The sequence below is a fragment of the Hydra vulgaris genome, chromosome 02 (genome assembly GCF_038396675.1).
Source record: "Hydra vulgaris chromosome 02, alternate assembly HydraT2T_AEP".
Taxonomy (NCBI): Eukaryota; Metazoa; Cnidaria; class Hydrozoa; order Anthoathecata; family Hydridae; genus Hydra; species Hydra vulgaris.
Window position 1 is genome coordinate 16,911,526 of NC_088921.1, and position 18,475 is coordinate 16,930,000.

The window sequence follows — 18,475 nt, forward strand, 5'->3', positions numbered from 1 at the left end:
TGCATTCTTAATAACAGGAACACAATTAATCCAGACTTACAACTACAGGACATATTTCAACACAAACTACTATCAGTACATACAAACTTAAAATCTATTAAAGACTTACTAATACACACTAAACACCAACAATAACAACTGTAGAAAGAACATCAGCTTGTATTTCAACCTCACTATCAACAACATTATATCTAAAAAACTCTGGTTCATCAAGACTTTAAAAACTAACGCGAATTTATCATCGGCGTTTTAGGCCTTGTCTCTTATTCAGCATAAAAGCCATTTCTAAAACCGCATGCTATTCTGTTAGAACTCTGATACAGAGCGGTGAGTTTAAAATTTCTTCAATTTGTTTACGTTCTTCTGATATTTAGGCGGATTAAGATTCTTATCAATCTTCACATTCCCTGTATATCACTGTTTATTTATAATCCTAAATTTAACTTTTATAACAACGACAAGTTGATATTTATCATCAAGAACACATTTTACATCCTCGTCATGATTTAAACCAAAGATAATATTTACTTTCAAAATGGTAAGCACATGGTTTTATTACTTAACTTTCTTTTATTCTATTCACAATTATATTTATAGACAAAGTATATGTAATAATATTTATTTGTACGGGGACCTATATATGTTTTCTCTCATTTTACTAAGGTTTTTAAAATATATAGTTATAGTTTATAAACATGTACATGATAGTCATGTTTATAATATGACTATCGTTTTATGTTGCATGTCTGTGGTACATAATAAATGTCATATGATATCTATGTGAATGCCCACATTGACATTCACAAGTAGATACACAAAGACCCTGGTCAGAGTTGGCCAAGAAAAGAACAAACCAAGCCTAAACCACACCACCCCATCACAAAATACTGGTATTTTACAAATTTCGAGCACGTGCTTGATTTTAGCAAGGTAGTGTCCACAGGGTGTCGACCATTGGTCAGATGCCAGACCTTCAAAAACTCCCTGATGACAATAAAGGTCCTGATGAGAATGTCATCTTGACACTACATGGGTAATTGGATAATAAAACACCTCTATTTTAATCATCTACCACTCAATACACAGATGCTTGTCATTTTAAGATTTATACTAATATTTCTAGAATTTATATTTGTTGATTTATACCCATAGGATTATACTTTATCCAAATTGGGTCATTAAAACATTACTCTAACACCTATTTAACACAATAAATAAGTGAAATAACCATTGTAATGTATATTATACATAAATAATTTATGGATGCCTTGGAATATATATGTATGTCCATGGGGTATGTGTGTGTGCATTCACATATGTGGGTACATATATACTCATAGGTGTTTGTATGAATATATACGTAACTATGTTTATCAGTGTGTGCATTTGCATATATGTGTATTTATGTACATATTTGTAAACAGATACATACCTATTTTTATGTACATGTATGTGTGTTTGTGGGTGTATGTATTTGTATATAGGGATGTATATATATATACATTTAGTGGATGCATTTATAGCCAGAATGAATAACCACTGTCCATTACTACTTAGTTATACATTAGGTGTCCAGTACTACATAATGTGCTTGTGCATATCAGGTTGTACATAAAATGTCCAGTGTTACTATAGATATACATGATATCTAATACATAACTACTGTCAAATACACTAAAGGTACTACATCTAATATTCTTTCAATAGTCAGTGCATCTTTTTACTATATATATTTATCATACCAATAACGCAAGCCACACCACACTAACATATATATAAACGAATCATTCCACTCCAAATATTCTACATCAGCTCTGTTACATACACCATCTGATAACTACTTAAAAAACAAATAATTCTATTCCAACTCTGTGACATACACCTATACACATCCCTCTATAAAAGGTAAGTAATAACACTTAAATTATAATCTAAATTATATATATATATATATATATATATATATATATATATATATACATGTTATTGTTAATGCATCATTCACACACTGTTATAATACTATAGTAATGCTAATAAAGAGTTATTAAGCTAATATAGAATAAAAAACACAAATTCACATTATTACTTGATGCCACGTAACTTAATTTTGATAACCAGCTTCTAACCACTAATATTATTTTGATAATAAAAACTCATACTAAATACACAAGTCACTACGTATATAAGTAAACACAAAATCAGCCATGCTATACGTACAGTATGTTTAATTGATAAGAGGCTACCTGCTAGCTGTTTTAGAAAGCGAATAATCTTACTCCACTTCAGATACTCCTGGTATCATTACAGTCACATGACATATTCACAGTTAGTCTTATAACTTATACAAAATACAAAATTCCATATTATCTCAGATTATTAGTTGTAAAATATATATACAGATTATTAGTTTGTTAAATATATATACAAGTTATTGCTACTATATTGGTGTAATTCTATGCAAATTTTTCAGATTATCAAGTTGCAATAGTTTGTTATTTTTACTGGACTTCTAGTATTCACGTCTAGCTTACATTACACCAGTTTTAATGACTTTCAACCAATTTTATACAAACAACTCATACCATCAAGACATTCTATTACAGTAGACACATACAAGTACACTGCATTGACTGTCTACATTACATACACAGCTATAAGTATTCAAAACAGTTCACAACTCTCACTGACCCTTGTTATACTGCAACAAAGCACTGCACTTATCGACACTCGTGTCAAAAAAGTGATTTTCAATTGTATGCAAGTTGTACTGAGCCCCACTAAGTGTCTACTGGTTCCATTATCAATTCAGAAGTCTGTGGCAATAGTCCTGACAGGAATACTCTGAGAATAGTCCTTTTGGGATAACACAATGGGATACCTTAACAAGATACCCTGGTATAGACCCAGAGTGGAACTTCTTTTGGAATACCAGTCTCGGGTAAGAGTTGGAGGTCTTCTTGTGTTCATACTGTACCATAAGGCACAAATTCATACGGTACTCGAGACATCTATGACACACTTATATTGATAATGTATGTTTACCACCCTAATAATACAGACCACATGATAACTACTTAAAAAACGAATAATTCTGCTCCACCACTGATACCGTATACACATCACACTTACGCTGGACACTAACGACAATTTAGTAGAACAACAATAAATGACTCTTACATATCTCGGCTATTGCTTAATGTTATTGTTTATTTTTACAACATTTTACTTATCATTTTTTTAGTATTCTTTTACTTTGAGGCTCTTTGTTTTCTACTGGACATCTGTCCTTTTGTACTTTTATCTCACTCTGCTAAACTCTTTTTAACTTATTATTCATCTCTAAGGCATTCACTGCTCGGTGCAGCTTCACTAAAATGCATTGCATTTACAACAAAAAAAATTTTTAAGCAACATGTAAGCAAGATCAAGGAAAATGCTTCAACATATACCTAGTAACTCTTTGAGTTTTAGAAAAAGAAAATATTTTTTAATAGATGAATATTATAAAGATTCATTTATAACAAGAATAAATTCACTAGGCACTAAAACAGCAACTACTAGAAATAGCATAGTATTTCTGGATGAATTTTTAAAAATAATTTATCGCAAAAAAGATCAATTAGGGGCCATCCATATATTATGTACACAAAAATCTCCAGATTGTGAAGAAAAACACCCATCTCACCACCTCCCTGCCCCTTACCCCCGCTGTTGCACAGCATACTTTTTATCTCCCCCTCCCCATTCGTACATATGCTTACCCTCCTTCCCATAAAAGTTTTATATGCTTAATAGTCTAACCCCCTCCCCAATTCCATTCATGCATGCTATCTTTTTTTTTTAGCTGTTTAACCTTTATAACCTTAAAAGGTCAAGAACATAATCGGAGTTCACTTTTTATTAATGGGCAAGTAAATGTGAACCACTATCTAAGCTTTTTGTGTACATACATTTGTTGTTTTACCGTAAGCTGGGCATCGCCTTCTTCCAACTGGGTGTGGTCTTCTACCCCATTCTTCGCAAATTAATTTGTATTGGTGTTGTTTTAGAATAGAACAATGGTTAAAATCACAGAGCATTGCATATGATTTGATTCAGGCAATAAAATTGGTAATTGCTTCTCCTTCAGATTATTTATTACTTCCTTTGCTGTGGTAGTTTTTTGTTGTTTTTTTCCTTTGTAAATAAAATTTCTTACTTCCTTCATTGTGGTAGTTTTTTTTTTAAAACTTATGTTTTATCCTAATCATAGTGCCATGTATAAAAAGTCAAAGCAAAGATAAATTTGTTTTTTTCTCTTATAAGACTAATTACATAAATCGTAAAATGCAAAATATATATATAATAAAGTAAATTTCATACATTAAAATCAATACGTAATTAATGAGAAATATGTAAATATGGCGTATTAAACATAAATAACTTAATGATCAAAGTGTAGTAGGCTTTAGACTAAAACATCTAATATAGCTACTATCTTTTAGCAACTTTTTTGCATTACACTTGGTATGCAACTATTTGCGACTACATGCTACTTTTGTTATTTTATTGCTATCTAACATTTTAGTAGGGAATAATAACTTAATGTTCACAACCTAAACATTCACTGAAAACACAATTTTGTATGATTTAAATACTATTGAAGAAAAATAAAGAAAAGAAGAAGAAATTTAGAGCAGCTGTTTTAATATTTGCTTCTGACTTATACAGTATATACAGATCTAAAATATACATATATACACAATCAAACATAGTTGCCTGTTTTACTTTTTTGTTAAAATTTTATTAAACCACCATTGAAATGATTGATTTGAATTTATTTGAACCTGGTTAGAATGTAACACTTTAAAATAAGGCATAAGTATCTGAAAGAGAAATTAAAATTTCGGAAAGGTAAGCACAAATAAGAATGATAAAAACATAATCAAAACCACCTAACTGTAACTTATAATGAAAAAAACAAAGATTGGCATTTGAAAGATTCAAGCTAAAGTTTGAAGGGCTACTCTTGACTTAATAAAGGGGGTGGGGACGCCCCCACCCCCTTTACTAAGGACTCAAGGGATCTTAATAAGCTTGGGGTTGGTGGACTACCAACCCCAAGCTTATCAAGACCCTCCTCCCCCTCCTTTATTAACTTCTACTTGTTATCAACACCAACAACAACAATAAAATCAGTGAAAATTGGTCTTAAAAATTAGAAAATAATTATTTCAGTCACTGATAAAAACAAAACCTTTTAGTGTAAATAGGCTTTAAAAACCCCTAACTAAAGAAATCTCAATTTGTTGAAAACAAGCTTTTGGTTTATTTCTCACTAAAGTATAAAATTTATATCAGCGTATATCCTATTTAATTATTATAAAACAGCAGTTAGAAAATGCACATTTGACCGCAAGCCACACTAGAATTAAATAGTTCTATGCATGTTTTGTAAAAAATTAGTTTGGATTTATTAGTTTGGATTTATAAACTGAAATTTTTTATAAAATTAGTTTGGATTTATTAACCGAAATTTTTTATAAAAAATACTCAGATTGTAACATTAAAAATTTCCCCTCCCCCCTTCCTTCCTTTTTTAAAAAACCCTCTGTTTATTAGATTTGGACTAAAATTCGCATCCCAATTTTTTATGTTTTTTTTTTTTTTTTGCTATATTTTTGCACTTCTCTCTTTCTTATTTGTTTATTTTTAACTCCTAACATAATATAGTTGTTGTTTGAAGCCTTCTTGAGAGTAAACTTATTATTTTAAAAAAATCAATTTTAGTTCCTTAATATTTGTCTATTCCAGTCAATCAATTTCATTCTTGTTTACATCCATCTTTTTTGTCTCATAATTGTTATCATTTATCAAATTATTATAGTTATTATTGTTATCATATATTACAACATAGTACAGACTTGTCAGACTTGTTAGACTTGTCAGCTAGCAAAAAATTGTATTCAGTTAAATTTCAAAACATCCGAAATTAGTTAATTTTTAAAATTGTTAATTTTAAATTGATTTTAAAATCTTTTGAATTTGAAAGCAAAATCTGTGAGAAATGAAAACATAAAAAGGAAATTGGTTATAAATTTTGCACATAAAATGGTCAAAACAAAGACTACAACTAATTAAGACTTGAATAAAAATAAAATTTGAATAAAAATAAAATTATTAAAACAGTCAGTTCAGATTTTTGTAAAGGTATGAGATATAATTAAATAATAAAGAAAAAACGACAACTAAGCTTAATATTGTAAAATTTTAAATTAAAAAAAAAAAATTTATATTTTATAACTTTTTTCATTCAAGAACATTTTATACATAAAAAAAGAATTAATTTTATAAAAACTGACTTTGATTATATCAATTAAAACCAAAAAACAAAGTCATGTATTTGCAGTGAACAAAATATCACTTAGCTGATTCAGAAGAAATTTTTACAATAGAAAGTTTTTGATTTAAGTATAACCAACAGTAATACAAACTTTTTATTCAAGTTTTTTTAAAATAAAAGATAAATAAAAAAATTAGTCTTGTTAAGTCTGTAGTCTGGATGGAAAGTAAATAAAAAAAATTATTATCTAAACTTTTATACATTTGAAAGTAAATTTAAAAAATCATGAAACTTTTCATAACAAAATGACATGCTATTTATTAACAGTCATAATAACAGATTTAGCAATTATATATAATAATTGTAAATTAAAATATATAATTATAATAATTAAAAATAATTATTTATAATAAGTCAAAACAACAGCTGTTAGGTTAGACAGATTTTTAGAGTGTTAAAATGGTTTTTGTTTTGCTTTATTTTAGTTTTTTTGATGGATTTACATATTTTATAAATTTTATTTATTATTATACTAAATGTTATATTTACCCACGGTTAAATGATGGGTACATAACATATATCATTGTGCTCTCAGGTTAAACTCTATGATTTATTATTTAATTACAAATTATCATCTTACCATCCATATTGCATGCAGCATACCATTACTAAATCATTTTTTCCTTTATTTTTATTTTAAACCAAAGTGATGAATACAGTTACTTTGAAAGTTTTCAAGATATAAAATAAATTCCATGGTTTAACATGATTTTTTATTTTTCAGAATATTTACTGCTACTAACTAGATATTATTTTTGACTTCCATCCTTTTAATAGAAAAGGTTGTAAATATTTATAACATGTAGCATAAAAAATATAAATCCATACATAAGCAATTTGAAGGTTCAAATTCAAAAAAAAAAGGTAATGTACGATGTACATGCAGTTTAAAGGAAGTAGAAAGTAGAAAAATTAAAATGATTTTACGGACACATCTTGGAGCATGAAATTTGTTCTTTTAGCCTATAGCTAAACATAAAACTGTCATAGTAATCTTACTAAGCTTAAAAAGGGATAAACAAAGGTTTTAAAATATATTCTGTTTTCTAGTACTGTTCAGTTGTCTTCCAATATTCCCTTTTACCACTAACTTTAATTTTAAAATTCAATTAAAATAACAATCAAACATCCACAAATCTCTTACAAAAATTTAAGAAGACAAAATTGCGCTTTCTACTCAGACATTCTTTTTTTTTATTTAAAAAAAAGTTTAAAAATTCTGAATATCTGGAAATAACATTTTACTTATTTTCAATCAATATTTTAATCAATAAAAATAAAAAGTACTGTTTAAAAATTGTAAATGTAACATTGTAATACAATAGGGTACAACTGGGTTAAAATGGGTAGAGCCGTTTATCTATTTTGTTTTAAATGCACTATTTTTGTATTGAATAAAGTTTTAGTTTTTTATGATAGTGAAATAATTTTTATTATAAAAATTGTAATGGAGAATTATTGTTACCGTGCTGTTTTCTCTACAGGATGTGCCACCATTTTGGATATTGGGTTTTACAGGCATTCACCAACAGGTAAAACTGTTGTAAAAAATGATGTATTTAACATACACAATCACAGGTTACAGATTTATAAGCAGAAGAGATTTTTCTTTTTAGGTAATAGTAACAAGAATGTAAAAAACCAAACAATTTTAAATATTGAAAATTTTGAAAAACCAGAATGGGGGAAAATGGGTAAAACAAGTACCTGAAATCAGCATGTGCAGGAAAAGCAAGTTACAGAGTTCTTTTATCTGCTCCAGGATGGTATCTGCCTCCATCTATTGTGTACAAAGGGCTACATGTGTATCAGTCATGGATGCAAGGTGGACCTCCAGGTACTTATTTTGCAACAAAAGTCAGGATGGATGGAAGACACAGTTTTTGAATCATGATTAAAACATTTCATTAAAAGCGTTGAACATTTTGAAAAACTTATGCTACTCATGTATGATGGCCATGGCAGTCATCTAACTTATGGAACAGTGAAGTCTGCAATGGCAAATAATATCATAGTATTATGAAATACTATTTTGAAAATAATTTCGCCAAGTTGTTCACGAAATAACATAGATGCAATTAGCAATGCTGGAATAAAAAGAAAAAGAGTGCAGGCAAAAGTTGGAGAATTCCTTACAACACAAGATGTTGTTCATGAAGGCTGTTTAATGAAGAGAAAGGCAAATTAGCAAAGAAGAGTTAAATAGCAGGTTTCAAATAAGCAAGCCAAACTAGGCCTAACCAACAAATGAAAAAATAATAATGAATGAATAAATTGAGAAAGTCCCTGAAGAAAAGGACAACTTCTATGTAATTGTTGGGGATTTTGTTTCAGGTGAAGTATGTTGACAAAAAGATAAACCATGAGTTCTACGGACTGGTGATTGAAACCCCAAATGAAGACCTGTCCACTGTAAAGTTTCTGACAAAGTTACCAGTAAGGTCAAACTATATTGTTCCTGAGAATGGCATAGTGGTTAACAATATCTTGAAAAAATTGCCACAGCCTTCCTGCAATAATTGTGAACAATACAAATTTCTTTAGCAAGATTGATTTAAAATCTTGTTTAAATCAAGAAAACGTAAGACTAAATAACTTTTGTGGAACATCCTCACACAAATATAAATATGTGCAGTATAAATGTACACTTTTTGATTAAAATTTCAGAAAAGTTGTTTTAAATGATTTTAATTTGAAACGTTTAGGTTTGACCATTATAACCCTTTTATATACCTATTTTACTCTGCACTCTGGGATAAAATGGGTATACCATAGAGTAAAATGGGTATAATTGTAAATAAAATGGGTAAATTGTAAATAAAATGGGTAAATTGTAAATAAAATGGGTAAATTGTAAAATAAAATTATTCTCTCTAAATTGATTTTAATTCTCTATAGGTAAAATATTAAATTTTTGATGTGAAAATTTAATAAAACGAATTACAGTTCAACCAGTGCAACTCTAAACGAAAACCATCTCAGTTTTATACCATTTTACCACTGTTGACCCTATTGTAAAGAATAATAAAATTACATTTTTGTGAAGGAACAATGCAAGTAGCGTAAAACTAATTCGAAGCACAGATAATTACAATTTATAAAAATTTACTATAACAGTTAGTACTGTATGTGCTTAATTTACCACATGTTTTGGTTAATTAAGCGAAACATCTTTTTTAGAAACGTTCTAGTTTTCTACTTGTATCTTTCGAAAAAATATATACAACAACTAAAAAATTATTTCAGTTAATTTGACACTTTATTAAGTTTAATAAAATCATTAAGCTTAATAAATAATTTCCAGCACTATCAATATCAACGGTATCAAGTAAATCAATTATAAATATTACGTTTAAAAAAAAGGTTAGCGATCTATACCATGCACCAAAAGGAGGTGCTATAGATTTTAAAATTTGTAAACTACGGAAAAAATTTTTGATATCAAATATGACTCAAAAGTCGTCTCAACACCATCCGAAAAACTTTTCACCATGCTTTTCACAATGAACCACAGTGACCGCCAGGTTTGAAGTCTCCCCACATCAGATTTTCTTTTATAAATACTTCGTCGTATATATGAAAATAAATATTTGGTTAGTAAAAATCTCTAGGGGAATGGAAAAATGTATGAAAATCAAAAAAAAAAAATCATAATTTTTAGTTAAAAAACATCCGTCATTTTTAAAAAAAAGGGCTATAATTTGCTAATCAAATACCGGCGAATTTTGATTTTAAACGTACTCTACTAGTACACAACGACTTGAGTTTTACTAAATGGCGGTCAACAATTTATGTGCTGTTTGTTTTATAATCTTTAGTAAAAAGCTTCATAAAATATCTAAAGCTATTGAAAAAAAATAAAAACTTTTATTTGGGATAGCTATGATCAAAATTTAGCAAACCATCCTAAAGTTATTTGTAGCAATTGTTATAAAAACCTTTATTGTTTGGAAAAAAACGATACAAAATACCTTGATAAGTGGCTAAAGCAAATTTCTCAGGTTATTTGATAAAATTAATAAAAAACTATATTTAAGACTTAGTGTTTACTCAAATAAAGTTGTTTTATTTTTTTAATTAATTTTTAAAAAAGAAAGAGCTGTGTCTCAATGAACTTTAATAAACTTGAAAAAAAAAAAACATTTAAACAGCCTGTTCTAGGAACTAATATGTCATCGATGTGTTTATTTTTATTGAGTTATATTTTTTATATTACTAATTTATATAGTTAGATTTTTTTTGTTTAGATAAACCGTCAAAATATCAGAAGAACTTCAGATGTTTCAGAAATATCAAAAGATATTAACATTATTACTTCTGAGTTAAATGAAGATAAAAATGAAAGGATGTGTTTAAAATGTTGTGGAGTTGTTAAGTCAAGCATTATTCATCTTTGCAGTGATGTTCAAGCTGTGAAAAAGTTAGTTAATGCAGCATAGGCATTGGGATAAGCAAGTGCAGAACGTGTTGCTTCAAGTATTTAAAAAAAAAATGGAAAATGAAAATAATTTTAGAGGTGAAAAATTCACAATTGCTACTCATGGGAAACCATTGACTATTGTTGCTGGAACTACGGACAATAAATGTGACCGTGCTAATTTTAGTCAAGTATCTTTTGGAACAGTCATTGAGCTTATAAAATGTTTATAACTATCTCAGTGTAAAACCAAAAAAATGTGTTCTATATTTAGAAAAATTCTTGGCTTTCAAAGTAGCATTAAAGGAAATATTGTTAAAAAATTAGAGGCTTTAAAAGCAGAAATGAATGAATATTTTTCATGTAAAGAAGAAGAATTTGTTGAAGCTGGTGATATAGTAAATAAATCAATGGTTTATATTAAAGATATTGATGAATTTATACATGATATAGTCACTGAAAGAAATATTAACCCTCTTTCTACAATTGTAAGAGTTGCTGTGGATTCTGGTCAAGGTTTTTTAAAGGTCACTGAATGTTTTTAATCCGCATGATAAAACTAGCAACCAACCTGACCTTGATGATGCTGGAGTCAAGCGCTGTTTTATTGTTGCTATTGTAGAAGGAGTGTCTGAACAGAATGGAAATCTTAGAAAATTAGTTGATACTCTTAATCTCCAAAATATTATGTATTCTGCTGCATTTGATTTAAAGTGTGCAAACTCAATGTTTGGGGCATTACAAGCCATGCTGGAAAATATAGTTGTTTGTGGTGTGAAGGAGAGAGTCTTTTGGATGGTGGAGAAAAACGAATTCTTGGTTCCCTCGATTATCATTACAGTAAATACACAGAAGCTGGAAAACCAAAATCAAAGATGGCTGATTATAAAAATGTTATTAATCCAAGATTATTATATCTTGAAGAGGATCCACACACAATTATTGAAAATTTAGTTCCAGTACCTGAGTTGCATACATTAATCGAAATAGTTACAACTTTTGGAAAACTATTATCAAAACTATGGCCTGGCTTTGAAAAGTGGTTAAACTCAAATTACATATTTTTCAGAGGTTGTCGTGGCATCGGATTTGATGGCAACAATGCCAACAGATTTTTAGATAAGTTAGATGTTCTTTCTCGTGATATTGCTGATCAAGGAAAGTTTGATTTACTACCAGTAATTGAATGTTTAAGAAAGTTTCAATCAATGAAGCAAGCCACCTTTGGAGAAAAAAGTGGTGATATTGAATCTGTTGTTTTCGAATTCAAGATGTCTTATGCTAATTTAAGGGAATATATTAATACTTACTTTGAAAACATTTCTTTGAATATACGGTGGAAAGTTCATATTGCAGTTAACCATATTGTACCATTTCTAAAAAGTACCAATACTGATAATGGGCTTGGAATTTACTCTGAACAAGCAGATGAATCTGTTCATCATGAGTTTAGAAAGACATGGAATAAATATAAGAGACGACAAAGCCACCTAGACTATGCTAAACGATTAAAGTCAATTGTTGTGGAATTTTCAACATTTAATAAATAGTTAACAAATTTACTATTCAATTTAATATATTTTGCTACACAACTATGTCAAAATTATTATTTACAAAGTATTTTAATAGCATGAAAAATACTTTTAATTGAGTATTGATAAAATAGAATGCTCTTTTAGTATTTCAAAGCTTAGTCAAGATATTTATCACATTAAATGCATTTTGTTGTTGTTTTTATACCTACATTCTTTTTCTTTGTAATCTGTTATATAAATGTTCTAACACTTTTTTAATGCCTTTATATTATGGGAGTACACAAGTACAGAGTAAAAATTAGGTTTCTTCATGAAATTATGCAAAATATATGAACTTCAACAAAGTTAACGGTATACCGCCCCTCCCCTTTTTATCTAAAGTTTAGATGTGTAAAAATTTTATTCTAGCCATTCCTATGGAGGTTCTTAATACCTTTACTTAACTTATATACTATGTTACTTCTTAATAAGAAAAAAAAATTGGATGTGGGGAGACTTCAAACCTGGCGGTTAATGTGGTTCACAGTGTTTTGAAATCAAAAATTTCGTACGAAGCTTGTTCTTTGGCTATTTACCAATATTTGTTTATTGATATTTATATTGTCTTTATCAAAAAAGTTTAAAAGTTAATTAAAATGGACGAGAATAATTTGGGAGATTGTAATGTTTGTGAGATTGTTTCTTCATTAGATCCCGAAGATTTTGTTGGTAAGATTTTATATTTAATGTAAATATATTTAAACAAATATATTGACAATATTAATATAATATGGCATCAATTTATTTATATTATTAATATACATTAATCAATGTCATTAAGTGTATTTGAGCCTAATTTGCACTGAAATAAAGTTAAACTACTCAAAAAAAAAAAAAAAATTAGTTAAAATGTTATTAACTTTGTTTAATTAACTTTGTTTAAATGTTCTTCAAGTATTAAGAATTGATACTTTCTGATAGCATACCTAATATATATCTTAAAAAATTAGTATATTTTGTTTTTTGCTTTTATATATAATTGATGCAGGCTTTAAGTTTAACTTCAACTTGAAACTTTGCTCTAAGTTACATTCTTTTTGCATTTGATTTATGACATTAGTTCAAATGAACTTTTTTATTTATATTTTACATATGGCAAATAATAACTAGAAAAATGAATAACTATGAAGTTAATTTTTTGGTATAATAAACAAATTTTAATTTTTTTCAATTATGAAATACGCAGTGGCTTCGGTACCGGGTTCTAGATCTTTAGCTCTAGCAGCTGGAGTACCGGCTGGTCTGGGTTCTAGCTAATGACGATGACGTTACTTTCAGTTGGTTTACTTCACATCCGCAATTAAAAACTAGTACAGTCCCATGACAATTTATTAGTGCCACCAATATTTTTTTCATATTTTCTTATTCAAGTTGAATTTAGCAATTGAAAAGCAATGTTATATATTTTAAATGTATTATTTATAAGAAGTCAATTATGTATAAAGTTAATTTCTTCAGATTTTTTTTTACTTTTGGCATCCCTGACATTTCTGGAAGCCATCTTGTCACGACACTATTACTCAACTGTCATCTTTACAAGCACGTGATTGTTTTTCTCTGTCTATTTTATCGCTTTTTTTCGAATTCTGAAGAAGTAAGTGAAATGTTTAGTTTTTATTTGTTTTACTAATATAATTTAAACTTGTAAATAAAGATTTTCTAATATTATTATTACAGAAAGGTCATTTTTGATAATGCTACAACTCTAACCTCAAAAATCTTGTATTTTTTAGTAAGGGGTAAAAAAGGAGATCTTTCACCAACAAAAATTGGATTTATAAAAGCATTGATAAATAAAAAAACACTTTCACAGCGTGAAATTGCTAAAAAATGTGATATTTCACATACCTCAGTACAGAGAGTTATCAAAAAATTGGATATGGGTGATAACTGTTCACCGAAAAGGAAAGATAAATGTGGTAAAAAAATTTTTTTGACTCTTCGTGGTGAAAGAACATTGTCGAAAGTAATAAAGGAGGATAGAACTGCTACTAATTCTTTCATAAAAAATAAATTACAAGCCTCTGGAATTCAAATGTCAACCAGAACATTGCAGAGAAGACTCAATGATCTCGGTTATAATAGTAGACGGCCAGTAAAAAAGCCAAAGTTAACAATCAAAATGAAAGAAAATAGATTGAAATGGGCTCTTAAGTATAAAAACTTTACAGTAGAAGATTGGAAACAGGTTTGTGTTTAAATTATTTTAATATTTTTATATGAAAACACAAATGGAATGAGAAGTTATAAAACAATATTTTATTTCAGGTTTGCTTTAGTGATGAGAGCACATTCCAAGCGATGACAAACAAAGCTCAGTATGTTCGCCGTAAAATATCGTAAAAATATCACAAAGACTGTGTTATAAAAACTGTGAAACATCCAACTTCTGTCATGATTTGGTCCGCGATAAGCGGAAAAGGTTTGGGTCGACTCTACGTTGTAGAGGGCATTATGAGGCAAGACCAGTATCGAGATGTCTTGCAACATCGATTGTTACCACAATTAAGGGATTGGTTTGGTGAAATGGAGAAATTTAAATTTATGCAAGATGGTGCCCCTTGCCATACTGCAAAATCTATAAAAAAGTTCCTCTTAGAAGAAAAAGTTCCATTATTGGATTGGCCAGTTTAACTCACCAGACGTCAATCCAATAGAAAATATTTGGGAACTCCTGAAGAGAAAAATTTTCAAAAGAAAATATCACAAACAAAGTTAATTTGATTGAAAAAGTTATATATTATTGGAACCACGATATAAATTTAAAAGAAATGTCATTAAAATGTATTGAAAGCATGCGTTGACGCGTCCAAGCAATTATTGATGCCAAAGGCGGGCTCACAAAATATTGATACAATGTGTGTCTCTTATTAGATTTATTAATTTTTGTCGTTATTTTATAGATTTATTTGGTTTTATTGTGTATATGAATGTTAATCAATTAAAAATAAAAAGTATTTGAATACATTTTAATTGTTTACTGCATTTTATAACCCCAAGAAATCGTCAATACAAAAAAAATGTAGGTGGCACTAATAAATTGTCATGGGACTGTAGTTCTATTAAACGGTTAGCAGATAAAAGTATCGCTCAAAAGGCGATCAAAGTCAACTTGCAAATTTAATATAATTGATGCGGAAATTATTCCGATAATAAAAAAAACGTGTAGAATAATTTGAAAACATTTAATAATTTTATTAGCAGAGGAAGTTCGACACAAAAATCACTGGAACAATATACACAAAGCAAAAACAAGTTTGAAAAAAAAAATTAAAATGCTTAGCAGATTTCTTTCGTTCTTTCCTTGATACTTCATATAAAAGCATGTGTCTCTATTAAAGCACTTAAACTTAGCATAATTTGTATAATTTTGCATGAATAATTTCCGCATAAATAAGTATAATATGCAAGTGGACTTTGATCGCCTTTAGAGCGATACTTTTATCTGCTAACCCTATTAAACCGATTGGTATTTTGATGAAAATGGATGTTGGAAATCTGTTTAATTGATTTAATAATCCTTAATGAATATAAAAAAAAAATCTAAATTTATATTTTATGCGTTCGTAATTTATTAAAAATGATAAATTATATTTTAGTTATTTGTTATACTTTACTTGTTAGACGTTTGGCACTGTTTCAGTCGCCTACCCCAATCATTTTATGATTAATTTCGATACAGAATTTCATGCTAATTAAGGTTCGTATTACAACACTGACATGAAAATTTGAGGAAGGCACTCTAATTTGATGTTATATGGTATCACAATGATGATCTTTTTCTTCTAGACAAGGTCCTAAAATGTAGTTTGACCTGCTTTATCTGTCAAGCTTGAGGCTCTCTCTCATTGACAACTCTTTCTTGCTTGACTCATCATTCAGCAAAGTCTCATCATTATACTGTAAATGTCCCTACATGCTCTGCAATTTTTTATTTGTCTAATTTTTCTTTCTGCACTTCAACTCTTTTGAAACTCTCTCTCTTCATGTTTTCCTGATTCTTGCAACCTACATACTAACAATATTATTTGTTTTCTGGTAACTCCCAACTTAATAGTGGTTTGGTTGTAACCTTGTTGGAAATAACTCTGAATAAATAAAAATAAAAAAACTGCTACATTTTACTTTTTATACTTTACTTTTTATACTTTACTGATTGTACTAATTTGTTTAAGAAAAGCAACAATTGAAAATTATATTATAATATAATATAATCAGCTGTCATTCTACTTCCCATAAAATTATATATTAATAATTTTCGGCAACTTTAATGGTTTTCAAATCTATAATATATGTATTAATTTAGGGCTTGGTAACAACAACTTGTTTTCATGGGAAGTTGGTCAACTTGCTATCATTATATGTATATGTTATGATACATTGAAAATTTTGATATTTGTCCTGGCATGACTTTATGTTATGTCATGGAAGATGAATTTTCATGAATTAACAACTTAATGTGAGGTTAATTTTACAATAAAAGATGAAGAAGAAAAAGTTTCTTAAAAAAGCAAAAAGGTTAGCTTTTTATCAATTCTTTATAAATAGCAGTTCAAATTTTATTTGTTATACTTTACATGTTAAAATTTACTTGTAATAAATTACTTGTTACTTTAAAAAAAAAATTTCTTCACAGATCTAATCAAATACGATTACAACACCCCACACAAAACCTGCACTTATGTAACCAAACTTTTATTGGGAAGATTTTTATCTTGTTTTTAAACCAAAAGTATAACTTTTAAGTTAACTTGTAAGCTGGTTTTTAATGGCATTTAATATATAAAAGATATTTAATTATATTTAATTAATTGTATAAAATACCATTTATATAATCATGTTTTTAATTTTGCATTGCATGGTCAGTGGCATATTTAGAACGATTTTGACAACAATACAGCTGTTTGGATGCCCTAATTCCAGTACTTATTAAATCATAACATTTTCAAATAAGTGCTTTATTATATAAAAGATAATAGATTAACCTATAAATATAAATGTAAAGATAATCCTATATTTAATATACTCCCTTGTCGACAAATTAGCTTAAAATTGAAGTTATTAAATGTGGCAGCGATATGAAGGTAAGTAAAAGATAGTATGGCTCAAATTGAGGTTTAGAGAGAAAAAAAGCGCAGAGCCGACATCATACTGATTTCCAAAAAACATGCAAGAGCTGCTATATTGACTGATTTAGAAATAACATGCAAGAGAGTGCTGTTACACAGGGTATGGGTTGGGGCATAGATAAATCAGTAGATGTATCATCACTCCATCACATGTTTTTCCTAAATCAGTAGTAAATCTGGTCTCCTTTTTTTTTTGAAAACTCAGAACCCTGTTCATTTATCTGAACAGCTTTAAATTAAACAGCAATTAAATTTTGTGGCAAGAATTAAACTAGTTTTATAAAACTAGTTTTAAGAAAATTTTTTTTTTTTCTTAAAACTAGTTTCAGTTTAAAATTTAAAAAATTAAGTATAATAAAAATAATGTTAATGTAACCATTATGTATTTACCTTGAATTTAATTCATTTATAATGTATATTAATATATAGTGCATATATAATTAATTTAATTCGTATAATGTATTTAATTTTAACTGATTAAAAGACAACACATTATTTAATTCAAAATTATCTAAAAAATTAAAAAAGCTTTAGATGTTTCAAAATTAATAACAGATCATATAATAACTATAAACAGATCATATAAACACTCAGTTAATGTTTAATATGTGTGTATACTAAATATACAACATAAATGCAATTGTGTATTGCTTTTATATACTTATTCAAACCAAAAAAATATTTTTTGATTTATGGGAAACTTTACGAAGACTATTTAGTTCTAGAAGTTATATAATAATAAAAATAAGAAGTAGCAAGAAGATTTATATGCAATATATATATTTTTTATCAACGAATTTAAAATTCTAAATTACTTTATCATTCGAACTATGGTCGGTATTCAGCTATTTAATATTTTCAAATGACAATATTAAATGAATACATAAATATAACATCAATGTAACATTTGAATATTAAATAAAAATATATAATAAAAATTATTTTTTAATGTTTGCAATGTTTTACTTTTCAC

General features: G+C 28.0%; 1 protein-coding gene across 2 annotated transcripts in view; it reads right to left on the reverse strand.

Annotated features, from left to right (window-relative positions):
- The window catches only part of LOC136076778 (uncharacterized), a 159,456-nt gene that overhangs the window by 134,998 nt on the left and 5,983 nt on the right, over positions 1 to 18,475 (reverse strand). The window contains exon 1 of one of the 2 annotated variants that reach the window (XM_065790228.1): positions 6,963 to 7,157. The exons of the other annotated variant lie outside the window; for it this stretch is intronic. Coding sequence (XP_065646300.1) covers positions 6,963 to 6,969 — 7 coding nt within the window. The 5' untranslated portion in view covers positions 6,970 to 7,157. Of the gene's footprint in view, positions 1 to 6,962; positions 7,158 to 18,475 lie in introns of those variants that run through there. 2 annotated transcript variants of the gene reach the window in all.